This window comes from Brachionichthys hirsutus, unplaced genomic scaffold (assembly GCF_040956055.1).
Source record: "Brachionichthys hirsutus isolate HB-005 unplaced genomic scaffold, CSIRO-AGI_Bhir_v1 contig_556, whole genome shotgun sequence".
NCBI lineage: Eukaryota > Metazoa > Chordata > Actinopteri > Lophiiformes > Brachionichthyidae > Brachionichthys > Brachionichthys hirsutus.
In genome coordinates, this window is record NW_027180584.1 from 27,203 (window position 1) to 43,188 (window position 15,986).

General features: G+C 48.9%; 1 protein-coding gene across 1 annotated transcript in view; it reads right to left on the reverse strand.

Moving 5' to 3' along the window:
- LOC137916049 (plectin-like) overlaps positions 1–15,986 on the reverse strand; it is a 31,641-nt gene that overhangs the window by 12,509 nt on the left and 3,146 nt on the right. Inside the window, exons 3-30 of the mRNA XM_068759169.1 lie at positions 14,010–14,099; positions 12,404–12,481; positions 12,225–12,317; positions 9,975–10,141; positions 9,780–9,895; positions 9,495–9,601; positions 9,256–9,375; positions 9,087–9,182; positions 8,647–8,774; positions 8,078–8,171; positions 7,848–8,002; positions 7,268–7,634; positions 6,878–6,955; positions 6,472–6,633; positions 6,291–6,395; positions 6,107–6,202; positions 5,871–5,996; positions 4,979–5,131; positions 4,648–4,802; positions 4,450–4,576; positions 4,135–4,318; positions 3,377–3,534; positions 3,102–3,280; positions 2,879–3,017; positions 2,445–2,801; positions 2,217–2,300; positions 2,045–2,149; positions 1,818–1,916 (exon numbers count right to left, since the gene is read on the reverse strand). Of these exons, the coding sequence (XP_068615270.1) occupies positions 1,818–1,916; positions 2,045–2,149; positions 2,217–2,300; positions 2,445–2,801; positions 2,879–3,017; positions 3,102–3,280; positions 3,377–3,534; positions 4,135–4,318; positions 4,450–4,576; positions 4,648–4,802; positions 4,979–5,131; positions 5,871–5,996; positions 6,107–6,202; positions 6,291–6,395; positions 6,472–6,633; positions 6,878–6,955; positions 7,268–7,634; positions 7,848–8,002; positions 8,078–8,171; positions 8,647–8,774; positions 9,087–9,182; positions 9,256–9,375; positions 9,495–9,601; positions 9,780–9,895; positions 9,975–10,141; positions 12,225–12,317; positions 12,404–12,481; positions 14,010–14,099 (3,918 nt within the window). The remainder of the gene's footprint in view (positions 1–1,817; positions 1,917–2,044; positions 2,150–2,216; positions 2,301–2,444; positions 2,802–2,878; positions 3,018–3,101; positions 3,281–3,376; positions 3,535–4,134; positions 4,319–4,449; positions 4,577–4,647; positions 4,803–4,978; positions 5,132–5,870; positions 5,997–6,106; positions 6,203–6,290; positions 6,396–6,471; positions 6,634–6,877; positions 6,956–7,267; positions 7,635–7,847; positions 8,003–8,077; positions 8,172–8,646; positions 8,775–9,086; positions 9,183–9,255; positions 9,376–9,494; positions 9,602–9,779; positions 9,896–9,974; positions 10,142–12,224; positions 12,318–12,403; positions 12,482–14,009; positions 14,100–15,986) is intronic.

Below are 15,986 nucleotides of genomic sequence, written 5' to 3' on the forward strand. Positions count from 1 at the left end.
TCACAAGAACAGCTATAAAAACATGTAGGCACACGAAAATGTTTTACTGCTAATAATCTACAACTGGAGAGAAGTATTGGGAAATGCTTGTCATGTTTTGTTCATGTTTGGCACACAGAAAGACACCATATCTCACAAAACAGCACACCACGACACTCCACTTGACTGTCATGCAGTTATTTGAATTAATCAGGTTGCATTAAATCCAAAATATTATGCCCAATCAATATTGTATATTGTGAGTTTGTTACACGTACGCAGCAGCGACAGAAGTGTTGTAAAGCTGCGTGTCGCTATCATACTTCCAAATTTGTCGAGGAACGTTGCTGCATAATTCAGTCTCCATTTGCATTCTCAGAATAAAGCGGCCTTTAGTCGAAAATGAGAATTAAAAGAAGTGGAAAGAATAGCAGCAGGAAATAATTAGCAGCAGGCAGGATGCAGTAGGAAAAAATACAGCCCGATAATCTAATTACAAGTGATTGTCTCACGAGTTGGGATTAAACCAGATTACCTTCAGCATGAAGAATAGCAAAGTGATGCGGCAAACACGGCGTGATGTGATGTAACACGTAGGAAACATGGATAAGGTGACAAGTCTTAAATCCAAGATCAAGGTGACCGAATGACAGCAGATGGTAAGAATGGGTGATGTAATAATAGCGGTCAGAGACACCTGCAGGAAAGGTTCAAGACTTTAGGAGCCCGTCATATTGATCCCCAACGTATTTTACACGCTTGAATTGGTTTCTACTCCTGGTACATCTGCTCCGGTCTCCTGTACTCGCTGCTGGAAGTCAGTGATGAAGAACACAGTACTTTAGCAAGGAAAAATAATGACAGCTTATTATGACGACTGATGTTTGATTATCATCGTCTATGGAGCAGAAATAGTGAAACGGTGTTTCAGATGAGACGATTCGCTGCTCCTCTTTGTTCTTTGGGTTTAGATCAATAGGTGAGTTGATAATGAAAGTAACCCTTAGTTATTATCGTAAGTGCTCCTCTGTTCATCTTTGTGTTCAGAAAATAGAAGTGCATGCCCTGCAAATGTCATTAAAGGTTGACTGTAACATGAGCAAAGCTAAAGTTCCTGCAGGCAGCTGATGGCTGGTTCTCAAAGATCTGATCAAGTCTGAAAGGTCTCCCCCCCAAAAAATCCTGAACCTTTCCTTCAATCCACGATGGAGCGATCAATGACATGCAATTTGAGGGTCCTCTTTCAAATACCTTGTGCTTTGGGGTTAATTCATCCCTTAAGCGTGTGTATAATAGTCATCGTGTCAAAGCACTGGCGGAGCCGATCAAAAGGATCAAACACAAAGAAAAGGTTAGAGGAGTAGAGACGGGTGAAAGCGAAAGGCAAGGCAGTTTGATAAATCATATGTCAGAGGGGGCAGGTGGCCAAACGGGAAAACCCTCGAATCACAAGTGTTGGTGATTCCAAGGAGAAATTAAGCAGACGCTAAATCAAAAAATGGCTGCAGAAGCCGCAAAGCGGTTGGAAGGCGTGCCTGGATTTCGGGTGGCAGCAGTCGTTTGTGCAGACTGTGTGGCAGGGTTTGACTAAACAGTGTCGGGAATGAGAGACGGACACTGTCGTCGTGGAGATGTGATGTCCTGAACGACCACTGTTCACTGTCCAATCAGCCTCGACAGTTTTGGGGGCTCAAAATTGGCTAAATATTTTTTTTTTTGGTGCCAACATTTAAAGGTTAGTGATGACAAATTATTTCCCATACATCAGGCAAGTTAGCGCGTCAGGATGGTTTTTGTTTGGGGTTAGTGGCTTTTTAGCACAGCTTGTATGCAATTACCTCATCGTCCTGCAGGCGGCGCTGCGTTTCTGTGATGAACTTGATGTACTGGCTGGTGAGCGTCATCAACTCAATGTAGCATGTTCTCAGATTAACATACTGCAATAAATGCATTGGTACACGGTTATTAATCGTCTAGTATCATTTATTAATGCATAATAAGACATTTGTAGGTGTGTAGTTGCATCATTATTAGACACACTAACTGCTCGAGTGCGTACGCCTACCTCTTCAATGATACTATCAGTTGCACATTCCATTTTGGGCTTCTTCAAAGGCGATGCTGTGGGATCTCGGAGCGCTTTGTACGTCAAAAGCTGGACCTCGTAATCCTTTAGAGAAAAAGAGGCGTTATCTGAAATCGGGGGCAGAGAAGAGAAGCGAGCGATCGGCTGCTACCTTCACCGAATCGATGTACGCCTTCGCGTCATTCTGGCAATGTTCGATCCTGTCTGCGTTTTTCTCAATGTCCTCCATGAGTTTCTGCAAATATCAATGAAACCTTAAAGACAGACGCTTCAATATGTCAAAAAATACACTGAGCGATGGACGCCTGCTCGGCCTCGCCCCCCCAGAGGGGGCGTGGCGTCCCTTTACCCCACGCTTCATTCGCTTCCTTTGGACTACCTGCTCCTCTGCCAGCTGCTCCTTGAGCGCCTTGCTGTCGCTGACGGCTGCAGCTTGAACGCTCTCCTGCCGCTGCCTCGCCTCTGCCAACCAGCGGACGAGCCACTCGTAGCTTCTGCGGTAGGAGTTCATGTGGCGGCCGAGGGCCTCGAGCTCCCGCTGCCTCAGGTCGATTTGAGCCGACACGGCCCGCCAGCGCTCCAGGAGGCCACTGACCAGAAGAAGGTGACGCTCCAGCTCGCCGTCGCGCTCACTGTGGATCCTCGCCATCTTGGCGCCGATGGCTGCCGCGTTCTTCAGCTCATCCTGGAGGCGGTCAAACACCACCTGGTCGGCCTCTGCTTCGGCACGCATTGACTGCCGAAAAACAAAAAGCAGCAAGTTTGCAGGTTTGTTGGGATGAAGCGAAGCGAAGCACGAGCGGCGACACTCACCTTCAGCAGGTTGCGCCGGTCCTCCACCTCCTTGTCTTCGGACGGAACCTTGTTAACGCCTCGTAGACGAGTCTCGTAAGAGTTCAGTCTGTCCTCGGCCTCTTCGGTGCTTCTGATGACCGTGTCGACGGCCTTCAGCCTGAAAGCAATCAGATTTACTGGCTCAGAAAAGCGCGTCACCTGAAACGTCGCCTGGGCTTCCCGGCGAGTCGTGAAGGCTCACTTCTCCAGGTAGACAGAGGACAGGCCGTAGACGCGGCTCATCTTCGTCAGCGTGGCGTCCAGTTCCGAGCGCAGCATCGGGGACGAGCCGGACGGCGGACGTGACGCCAGAACCTCCTCAGCCTTCTCCGTGATGCCGTTCAAGTCTCTCTTTATGTCCTCCAACTCGGACTGGACTTTCTGTAATTGAAACAACGATGGTTTTGTGAACCCCTTCGTGCATATTGCTTAATAACGTCAGATTGCCTTCGCCCTCCGCGCTGGACTTCGTGTTACCGTCTGCTCTGCAGTCTTCAAGGCGCAGGCTTCGAGCGGCTCCGCCTCCAGAGGCTGCCGGAGACGCGCGATGGTTCGGCCCTCGCAGCCCTGCAGCCTCAGATGCAGCTTCTCCACTTGGGCCAGGTGAGTCTTGCACAACGACTCGTCCTGCTCGCCTGGAGAAATCACATCAAGTTGAAGCGTTATCGGTTTGAGCGCACAATCAAAGACTAAACTGGGCTGTTAGTCCAAGTCGGATCGAGCAAATGCATCCTCCAAATATCCAGTATTAGTATCAGGATCTGAAAGTAGTTAATCCGGGAAGGATTGTGTCACATTGTGCACAATTATTCATCTTCTCCATGCTTGATTGCGGTGGCTCTCCATCACGGGGTTAATCGATCAATTAACTGAGTCCGTCATTCACAGCGGCAGATTGGCAATCCCACGGCATTAATCCCAAACACAGAGGAAGGAAGGAAGATAGAGCCTGATGAGGACGGCTGAGTTAATGACACACACACACACACACACACACGCACACGGTCCTTCTGAGCCAATCAAAAGCCACGCCTGAGCACCTTACCTGCCCTGGGTGGCACGTAGCCTGTAAAGTGAATGCGACAATCGACTTACACACAAATAGTCAATGACGACATTCCTGAGGAGGAAAACGTGAGACTGTGTCGAGTGATCAGCATCGGATCGTGTGTGGGGGGGGGGGGGGTGGACGGAAGACGCCGCGCTGACACCTGGGACGCAGCGGCGGGACGCACCTTGCTCTGCAGAGCTGACCATTGTGCTGTAGTGCTGGCTGGCGCCGTTGTACTTGGACTCCACCTGCATTCGGTCCTCAGCCCCGAACATACGGGAGTCCTGGCTGTCTCTCAGGAAGTCCTGGTAGTGCAGCTCGAGGTTCCTCAGCGCCAGGCGGTACTCCTCCACCCTCAGGGTCTTAAACTGCAAGGCAAAGAAAGGGGGGGGGGGACACACGATAAACACTAACGTGTGGCTTTACTTGGGACAAATGATTTGCAGTATGTCACACTGTCATCTGCGACCCCTAGAGGCAGCGTTTCCCGTGTTGTTACCATGGTGATGTTCCAGGTTTTGATGACGTGGATGTCCCTCATCAGGTACTGCCAGGACAGCAAGCTCTTTAAGTCCACGCACATCGTCTGCCACTTTGCCTGCAGCCGCTGGAGGTTTCCATCCAGACTGGAAGCGGGTTTGATGGTTACTTGGATTTTCAGTTCCTTTAAAGCCCCGTGGCCTGACTGTAAACTCACCCGGCGACACTGTTCACAGCCTCCTTATTGGTGGGCGGAACCAGGAAACAGATCGAGGGCACCGACGCCTCGCTGCCTTTATCGTTGCGCACCTTCCAGGTGTACGGCTGGGCGTTGCTCAGCAGCGTGCACTCGTCCGCTCTGTGCACCGTGATCTGAAGGGAGAGGAGATGCAAAGAGGCTCACATCTGAAGCCGGATTGTCCTCACTGCGTTTAAATATTTGACTTTATTAAACGCAACAGTCGACGGAAGCGCAAGCGAGAAGGCGTGTCCGCGAACTTCACGCAGGAATCCGCAGCATGCGGCGACCGAGGCAGCGACTGATGTACCTCCATCTGTTTGAAGTCGCAGGCGGCCTGGATCGGCTGCTTGCCCTTTACGACCACGGCGGGGTCGCGCGGCTTCAGCTGCACGACGGCCTTGGCTCTCCGCTTCAGGCCTTCCAGGTGAGCCTTGAACTCTGACAGCTGTTCTCTCTCGTCCTGTGAAGAACACAGCATTCACACAACATTCACACAACATTATTTCTGGTTTATTTGAATATGGACAAATACAAAACATAGACACATGTAACACAGGTATCCGATGGTTGCATTATAGAGCTTATAGCTGAAGCTAATTCGCAGCACGCTGCGAATTTTTTAACACAGAAATTCATAAAAACATGGAAAGGAAGGAACATTTTAAAAAAGCCGTCTATGCATGTTTTTTATCACAGAACTAACAAAATTAAGAGTAAAACAAGACAAAAAACAAAACAAAAAAGAAATGTTAGAGATAAAACTTAACAGGATACAACAGAGAAGCACACTGTAGGGACATTTAAACATGGGTACAGTGCTGCTGCTTGCACATCCAAGATTTCGTTTCTTTTTTGAAGGAGACCAATTGTGTCATAGATTTCACACAATCACATTCACACAGCATTCACACAGCATTCACACAACATTCAAACAAAACATTCACACAACATTCACACAACATTCAAACGAAACATTCACACAGCATTCACACAACATTCAAACGAAACATTCACACAGCATTCACACAACATTCAAACGAAACATTCACACAGCATTCACACAACATTCAAACGAAACATTCACACAACATTCACACAACATTCAAACGAAACATTCACACAACATTCACACAACATTCAGAGCGCGTTCTCGGCATCTATATCTGCAGCAGCACGAGCGCGGCGGTCGCTACACGTACAGCGATGTCCTGCAGAAGGTCTTCCAACCGCGTGACAGTGACGGAGCGGTCGCAGGTGTACTTCCTCTTCATCGTGTCTTGCATCTTTTTGATCTTCTCCTCTGCCTCCTTCACGTCCGAGAAGAACTGGAGGCGAAAGACGAAAGACGAGACATGAATGTCGCAAAAAAAGTGGTGAAGAAGTTCTCCTGTATCGAGGCCTCCGGGGAGGAGCTACAGATCACGAGACTGCTCACCTGGAAGTAGGCAGTGTTTTCCTTCAGGTGGGTTTCGATGCAGCAGCACAGCTGGAGGATCCAACTCCACTGCGTCTGCAGAGCTGCAGTGAAAGCCTGACGAGCGACGGAATGAAGAAATGTTTAAAGCGAGTTTCCTGCAACTCGATCCGGCGTTTAGGATCTGCTGCTGAAGTCGCCTGACCTCGATGGTCTTCCTGGCAGGGTGGCCATCCCTCAGCAGCCGGTCTCCCGTGGCCTGGATCTCGTTCACCTTCCTCTCCCTGAGCTCCAGCTCCCTCATCAGACCCTGCTCCCCAGAGACAACAGTGAGCATGAAAAGCATCCGGGGGCTAGCGCTGCTGGGGGCGTCACTGCGGCGCTACCGAGTAGTTGTCTTTCTTCGCGGCCATGCTGGCGTTGCGCTCGCTCCAGTCGTAGTTGACCTCCTCCTCCTCCTTCTCATTCAGCCACATCAGCTCTTTGGTGGCGGCGATGACGAAGGCGTGAAGCTGGTCCAGGTAGAGAAGGCGGGCCTTGGAGGCGTTCTGCACAGGCACAAGACGGCATGACGCACGCGATCGGTTCTGACTAAGGGAGACTGATGCTGCAACACAAAAATAAACATCTCTATCCAGCCTTTCTCCAGAGGTAACCCATTTAGATCCTTGTTTCATGATCATGACAGACAGCATGATGGGAAAGGGTTGACATGGTAACGAGTAAAGACCTTCATGACCTCTGGATTAGTGTCATATACTGTTTTACATTTGAACCCGTGCCGTAACTTACCAGGAGTTTGCCGTACTGCAACTCCAGGTTCCCCAGATAGTCCCGGTAGGCGTCCTTACTGGCAGGTGAGATCTGGCTCTGGATCAGACAGAGGGCAGTCATGCAACGGTTCAGTACAACACGATAACAGTGAGATTTTGGGGATCGATTCATCAATATTTAACACAAAGGCTCGCGCTGCTTATTCTCAAAGTCAGCTTGATTAACCAGAGAATTGCTATTATTTGCTGAAACTTCTTCCAGCAAAGTTTCACAGCGTGAAGCGAAACAGATTTCTTGTGGGGACACTGGATTCAGTCGGTGGATTTTAGACTAAGCGACACAAACGGTAAAGCACGAAGGTGAAAACACGAACGGCGTCTTTGGAGGTGGAATGTCTGGTCTTTGTACCTCATCGGCCTTTGCCCTCTCAATCTTGGAGCGGAACTCTTCCACGGAATGGTGCAGGCCGCGGTGGCTGCCCAGCTGGGATTCCACAGTGGGCAGGTCGGAGCCCCACTCCCCTTCATCCACCCGCCGCTGGTTTTCCTCCACCCAGCCCAGGAGATCGAGGATGTAGCGCATGGTGACTTCATCCAGCTCAGGCCGCACCCTCATGGGGGCCTGCTGCAGGACCTGGGAGGTGTGGACCTGGGTCATGGGCACCTGGGCGGTGTGGACCTGGGTCATGGGCACCTGGGAGGTGGTCACACCGGACTTCAGGCGTAGGTTGTACTCGCTGCGGAGGTTCACCAACCTCTCGTGGAGACGATACACTCTAGAGGAGGAATCCAAATATCGTTTTGTGCTGAATTGTCAATCAAAGAGTTTATATAATCGGTTGATTGTTCAGTGATGGAGAAACAACAACAACAACAAATATACACAGATTCATGTTTTCACATTGGGAGGTTACACTAATGAAGAAGAAATAAATGATTTCAGCATGTTCCCTTTAAATGTTGCATCATTTCATTTCTTCCTTTTGCACCTGCGGTACATCTGCTCAGCTTGAAGGTGGCGCCCGTCCTTGAGCAGCTGAACGTCATTGAACAGGAAGTGGATCATTCCCTCGGCTTTTTCCAGATCCGCCTCCATCTCCGCCGCGTGCCGAGCAGGTTTCCCCGAGCTCAGCGTCCTGATATCCTGCAGAGCAGACATGGCGATTACAGCGCCCCCCGGCGGCCTCGGCATCGCTGCGGACGAAGGCCTGAGCCTCACCGTCTGCAGCAGCGTTTCCACCTGGTTGAGCTGCTCCTCACACACTCCCGACTCCATCTGCACCTTACTGACAACCCGCTGGAGGCGCTCCAGCCTGCAGTGGGAGCAGGGAGAGGTCACAGGTCAGACGCCGTAGATGACCTGGTCGCCTCCTCCTTCCTGGCGTGATAAACTGAAGCAGAACCGTCTCCCAACAAAGTCAAATATTAGCTTTGAAACACTCGCTTTGACTTCTGGCGGAGAACAAACCTGATGCACGAAGGCCATGATGGAGCTCCGTCTATCAGAGATGTTCTAAACTCTAAACACCACATCCTGCCCAGCTCGTGATTAAACGAGTTTATCAATGGTCATTATTGTGAGGGTGTTGCCTTGGCGACAGCATGTGTTTACTTCCCACTAAACAAAGACTCGTTACTCTAGGGGACTTCATTAACAGAAAATGACTCATTCTCCTGGTCACGCTGTAAATTATGACTCACTTCTGATTTAAAAAAATAAAACTTATCTTGTGGACTTTGATGAACTTTGTAACGGATCAGAGGACGCGGCTCAGATCTCCTCCTCACCTCTCAAATTCAGTCCTGAGGAGACGCTCTCGCTCCAGGATGGCGACGTGCAGACGACCCCATTCCTTCTCCACGTCGAGGGGGTGGAAACCCGGGGGCAGTTTGACATGACCTGCCTGAACTGGCCCCTACAAAATAAAACAACCAGCGGTTACTTTCAACGCTAATGATCCTCCCAGTTATTTTTTTTTTTTTTTACTGATCATTTAGTTGAGGAAAAAAAAAAGTCAAATGACAAACAAACAAAAAACATTATTGTCACGCAGTGTGTGATAAAGAAATCCAAATAGTCGCGTTTCTATTTAAATATTACGGAAGCAATAAATGGATCACTGTATCAGCGCCTGTTTGTTTCCTGTCAACCTGGTTACAGTCCAAAAACAGGCTTCAAATGAGCCCGACTGCAGAACAGAACTACTGGAGCTGCTGAGAAGACGCACCTCGATGGACCTGAAGATATGCTTGGAGCGGTTCTTGTCCGCCTCTTTCGCAGGAAGCTCCGTTTCCTTGAACTTCAAAAACTGACGCCAAAGAACCTGGAGGAGGATAATCTCAGCATCAGGTCCGCGTCGAATAAAGAGGCTTTATTCTGACGGGCCCCGCCCTCACCTCAATCTCCTCGTAGCTGTTGGGGAACTTCCTCTCCTCAAAGACGAGGACGTGGTGTCGGATCCACTGCAGCAGCATGGTGACCAGCTCATAGTACTCCTGCCAGCGCAGCTCCAGCTCCTGAAGCACAGACGCAGACAGCATGCTACGGCTCACGCTAAATGCTAATCACCGTAAAAGGATCGTCTTCGCCGTGAATGGGGAAAGATGAAGTGGTGGTGAGGAAGAGCAGGACTCACATTGGCTTTGACGCCATCCTGAACGTCTGGCACCCTGGGCATGACGTCGTACAGGGAGGAGACGTATGTGATAATGGATTTCTCATCTGGATGAGGCACATCCACATCTGGAGACAGAGCAGGGAGAAGACGTACGGGTATCATTTGATGGAATCCAAGAGCTGAGAGGAACGTCAACGCCTTTGCTCAATCGAGTGGAGCTGAGACGTCACGCTGAATATTTCTCAGGCTCAGCCAGAGACTGAGGAACGTGTTCCGGGTGATACGGCTCCGGCGGCGTCTCACCCTCAGGGTCCAGCAGTTTGGTGACGCCCAGGTCCCGCTCCGCCACGCTGAAGGCCTGCTCCAGATTCTCCTGGTTGCTCTGCCGGAACACTTGACCCATGTCGATCAGAGTGGGCCTGTGGGCAGCAAAGGGGCGTGGACATGAGCGCATAATCAACTGCGTGAGAGCCGTAACGCTGAGGGGCGGCGCCTCACCTGTGCTTGTGAATGACGGCGTTGAAGAGCTTGCCGTCTCTCCAGCTGGTGGTGAAGTTGTCGCAGCGCAGGCCCTGGTATCCCTCCACCATCCTCTGAGACCACAGCAGCAGCTTCTCTTTGGCCGTCATGTTGTCTGACTGGCCGTTCACCTGGATGTCGGAGATCTGGGGGAGGCGAGGAGGCAAAGGCGTCAGCGATGACTGAAGTCGATGAGGAGGAAATCCACAGCCTCGCCGAGTCTTCGGGCACCCGCTGATGACCATCATTTTCATTTCAGGGACATAAATAATGAGAGTGAAGGTGTTTGAGGATCACTGGGCTTACAAAGCAGCGGCTCGGTTTCCACACTACGACCCCCCCTCACACACCGCAGGCTCATTGGTTTCCACACTACACACTTTTTTTCCATGCACTAACCTCTCCTGTCTCCCCAGATCCTCTCGAGCTTTTGGGCTCTCCCCTGTCTGCATTGCGACAGGTTTGATCTCGATCCTTCGTCCACAACCTTCCACAGGCAGAATCCTCTTTAAGAGCTGTGAGCCAAAACTACGAGTGTAAAGTAGGAATAAATCCCTCTGAAATAGTCCCTCATGTATGAAAGCAAACCGACTCCAAGACAAAGTCCAGGGTCACGCGGGTCATTTGTCCTTCACGGTGTGTTGAGGCCGAAGGACTGAACTGGACTTTTACTTTTTTTTTGCTTGACTCTTATCACCCAGTAGTCGCTGTCTGTGCCATATGAAACAAATGGTCATTATGAAAAGTGTTTGTTTAACGTTTCTTCATGTACCAGATGGGCGGGGCTCTTGATAGAAACGGGCACATGTCGTAAAAAGTAGCAACAATCACAGGAAACGTTGAAAGTTCAGGGTTTTGTTTTTTTATCTTGCCTCCATGCAAAACTCTCCAAACGGTTCAAAACACCCTTTGTTGACTATTTTGTTGTCGACGTGCGTTGTGATATTTTCTCTACAGAAACTAGACCACAAAAATGCTCAAAGCTGATCCGCTGAAAATCAGCTGAAGCCCCAAAGTCGTGATAAATGTCGTCTCTGTAGCGGAACAAGTGCGGCTTTGTTACCACAATATAAAAAAAAAATTCTGTTTACATCCTGATGAGTCAGAGCAGAAGTAGGATTTTCATTTACAGTGGATTATTTTTGTAGGAAAGGGCGTAGGAGGGGGAAAAGAAGGCATCCCGTCCTTCTGCTATTTTCCCCTCCAGAAGGGAAACCCCAGCCCTCAGAGGGGGGGGGGCACAAAGTGACTCAGAGCCTGCATGGGCGCAGCCGGCTGAGGAACATCCAGCTCCCGCCCTGGAACAATGTGACCCGTCACTTTCTACAACTCACATATATAAATGAATAAACTGCACCTGCACCTCACAGGAAACTCCTTGTATTGGTTTCTTCCTTTGTTACATTTGCGCCCCGCCACGCACCAAAAAACGCCTTCGCTATTAATGGAGGGGCATCATTTCTGTCGCGTCCACCACAGCGTCTTGCGGTCTTCAGTCTTGAGCTGCTGCCGTGCCCACGTCTCCCGCCAGCGTCCACAGGGAACCACTGAGTCACGGGTAAAAGCATCCCATATCCCAACCGTCATATTAAAGCATCAACGTTTTACTGCACTCCCACTCCTTTTTCCAAAATGTTCCATCGGCTGAGAGAGTATCCAGGATCACATCTGCAAACTGACACACATTTTCCTGCGGGGGCGGCGTGAGCAGTTTGGGGATCACGGTAATCGACAGCGCCACAAGAAAGAGTTCGCAAGGGCATGAAATGTAAAAATGAATGGACGGCTATAATCAGTGTTTAGTCCCTGTGCACTGAAGCACGGACGCTGGCGGTTGTGTGTGAGCGCCGGAGGGTTGTCAAATGTCCAATAAAGCACATTTGGGCACGATGGGCTCTTGGACCCTGTGCTGCAGTGAGACTCATCAGCCTCACTGAAAGACACTCTGATTTTCCTCACGGCGCAGCGGAAGCACACTAATCGCTCTGTGATGAAAGCTGCATGAAACGCGTGTTACTCATCAAATGGAATCAATATGGCGCCAGCATATTCAGAGTTAAACGCCGCCTGTGGCTGCAGGACTCAGTCGGTCCAGTTTGAATACGAGAAGATGCTATTTCTAGGCCAGGCAAACGTATTTCGCGTATCCCACAGTTTCTCCCGACCCTTCGGCTCTGTTGCCCTGGTTTCAGGAATTAGCAGTTAGTCCTGAAAGTAGTGCTACATCACCTGGAAGTGAAGGATGATGGTCCATATCAGCCCCAGGGTCAGCTTGGGGTTCCCATCTGCAATGTCATCATTCCTGATGTTGACCAGTTTGACCTGACAGAGAAGCACGGACACCAATAAGCGTTCGATTCATGCGCCCCACGAGGCTCGGATGCAAAAAGGTGCATTTAACAGCTGACCTGTCTGTGTTTGAGAAAGTCCAGCGCGATCTGCACGTTCTGCAGCTTGTGGAAGCGCATCCGGCCTTTCTCCCTCGGCTGTAAGAGACGGCAGCAGAACATCAGGGGGAGCGGATAAGCGACTAACCGGGGGGGGCAAGGCCACGTGGCCGACGAGGCGCTTCAGTGTCCAGCATCAGTCTGCGTTTAAACTACAAGGTCTGCTCTACTGCTGATACAAATCGTCGCTGTAAAGGTCAAAACACAGCAAATGTGAAGTGCGGTTGAAATTCTGCGCTGGTTCCAATGAGGCCGTCTCACCAAATCGGGCCACTGACATGAATCTGAAATGTGTTAACATCCCAGCCAGGATGTCTGCAGGAGCATGACAGCGTGAGAATGAATGAATGAATGAATGAATGAATGAGTAAATGATACACAATCCCAGTGATTCCCAAATAATCTGGCACAATCCCTCTATGCTCTATGTCTTAGATTTCTCTTTGTACCAGCAGAAGCCTGAATTCCAAACACCGCAAGAGACACAAACGACGGTGTTTGACATGCTCTCGAGCTTTAGGCCGGTCTGAAGCTTTGTTGCAGAATTACTGGTTGTCATGACAGCGGATCAGCTTGCAGCCATCCGACTTTGGCTTTCAATACGTTGAAAGAAGCAATATCTGATCATCGTCTCACACGCCCAGCAGCGAAGTTCAGTTTGATCGTCAACTAGCAAAGACAAGATGTGTCCCAAAAAAAATCTACATTGATTGACTTTTATTTTAAACTTAAACTTGTTCAAGCTGCAAACAGGAACTACTTTCTGTTGTACTTGTTTAGAAACCAGTGAGGAAAGTTCATGAATTAATCAACCTTGTTCAAATCTGCTATTGCAATTCTTAAAACCTCCTTCTATGGTGTGTATTTTATTGATTAACACTCTTAATGAAACGTGAACGGTGACTTTGAACGATGGATTTACTCAAAATAAATTGCAGTCTTGCTGAATCCTCGTCCTTCGCCTGTCAGCTCACTGATTTAATGGAAGAGGACGACGTCGATAAAGAACAGGGACAACACGGGGAGTGTGACTGCCTCATGCACAACCCAGAAGACAGCTGGGGTGGTGACGCATGCCACGCCTGAGGAGGCGGCCAGCCACAGTGCAGGCGGCACTCACCAACCGCACGTTCCTCACAACGTCGCGTTCCCTCGGCTACCACAGCAAGAGCATCGCGATAGAGGAAGGCAGAGGCAAAGGGGGGGAAAGGTCAGAGCAAAGGTCAGCAGATAGGAATTAGATCAAGCAATAAACCGGAGGTCAAAAAGGTCAATGCAGAAAGGTCACGAGATGGATGCAAAGAAGAAGAAAACAACTGTGTAATAAGGTGTGTGTGAGCAAAGACGGGGCATGACCCCAACGCAACACATGCAAGAGTGAAGTTCAGAAAGCCGTCAGAGTGAAGCTGGACTCAGACAGACACACAGAGCATGGGAAAACTAGACAGAATACACGTCACAGGAAAATCCCAATATAGGACAGCGGATCAGGAGCAGTAAGAAGGGACAGGACAGGACAGGACAGGACAGGACTGGACAAATGTGAAGGCGAAAGGTCATCTCTCACCAGGGTCTCTCCCGAGAGCACCTCCAGCAGGGAGATGAGGTTGTGTCCATCTCTGAGGTCCTCATAGAGATCAGTGATGTGTCTCTGGGCCTGAGGACAGAACAGAGGAGACATGTTTTGCCTTCATAGATTTAATAAATGTTCAATTAGTTCAAAATCAGTGGCGATTGAACCACTGCTTTCAGAAATGTACAAACAACAGAACTGCAACAGTTGGCAGCATCCTCAGAAAAGGAGTTCACTCTTAGCACGGACAAAATTCAAAGGAAATCATTGGATGACGCCTGAAAAAAGGGGAAAAGCAACTCAAGGGGAAGGATCAGCACAAGGCAGCGGCAGCTCGGCCGGGACGTCCTCTCATTTCTATTGGTTTGACACACGAGGTCAACGCTGGCGAAGAGCACGAGCAGTTAGCTTAGCCTAGACGTCTTAGTTGGCGAAACACCTGCGCATGCAAGTGTTGTAACCATGACAACCAGGCCAAGGCTGGTAAGCAAATGGCTAGAGATGATTTGAGCTGAGATTATTGGTCAATACAGTAGTCCCTCGATATAATGCGGTTCATCTTCCGCGACTTCGCTGCTTCGCGGAATTTTAATACAATTTTTCAGATTTTATTTTTTGCACTTGAACGGACCTTGAAACGGTGCAAGGATGAAGGCGCGGTCGGAGGAACTGTGAAATACGAGCGAGTCGCTATTAATAACTTCTTATGTGTTCAACCTCGTAGGTTGATCATTAAAATTAAATTCGTTATTTCTAAAAGCTATCATATTTATTTGTTAAGCGTTTGTTTTATAGCGCTCTTATTCTGTGTAAAAAGAGGCTTTTATTTTGTAGGAGCATAAACGTCACATCCCTTTTGGGCTTCGCTTCTTCCTGTTTATATATGTAGCCGGCTAGCTGTTCGATTGAACCACTGTGCTAAGCTATCCAATAAAGCAGCACGAGAGGCTAAAGACAGCACGAGTAGAATATTTGTTCTTCTGCACTCCAAGCGGCTCTTTCCTCGACCTGCACGCCTTAACATTATTAACAGGAAAACGTTCACTGTACGTACTATATATTTTTATTTAGTTCTGAAAACAGGTTCTGATCTTTGGTTTCATTCTATAATACTGAAACAATCTATTTAGATTAATGCCTGACTGTTAAAAGTGTATAAAGTGTATAATAATTGGAAAAAAATAAAGATGACCGCATTTCACTTATTGCGGGTTGTTTTTGGAACGTAACCCCCGCGGAAAATGAGGGACTACTGTAGTTCTAATGTTTGCCTTCGAGTCTGTTTTTGGGCTCCAGCATCAGCGTCCCAATGAGTCGATGAGGAACCATCACAGTGCAGAACGTTCACGTTGTTTCGGGTTTATTAAGAAGATATCGGCATACTGATAAAACATTATGCAGCTCAAGTCTGTGTTCAACCTTCCTGGTCAATAATCAATCATTGATCTGCGTGTTACAGTAACGACACAAACAAAGTAGAAGATTAGGTTGACACCAACAGGACTGATATCAGAACTATGAAAACGCTTTTGAACTTCACTTATTTAAAAGAAACTGTACGCTCCGACAGCCGTGAGAAGAATGTTAAGAATGAAGGGAACACAGGCCAGAAGTGATCAGTGCAAGGAGGAAAGAGAATGTTAAAAATGTTAACATGCAGCCAGATACAAGGGTGTGCCCTCTGAGCGCTCCACACACACACACACACAGACACACAGACACACACAGCACCTACCTCCACCTTCCAGTGCTGAGAAGAAAGGACGGATGAAGGATGGAAAGAAGAGAGAGTTTGATGAGAGAAGATATAAAACTGCAGAAACTTGTGTGAGAGAGAAAAAGAACACGAGACAAACACGCACGCGCACACACACACACACACACACTGATTTCATTGGGCTGCTGTCGTTTTTTAAATCCTGGGAGACAGTATGTTAATAATAATTTTTCTATGTTGGGTTTTTGGAATGG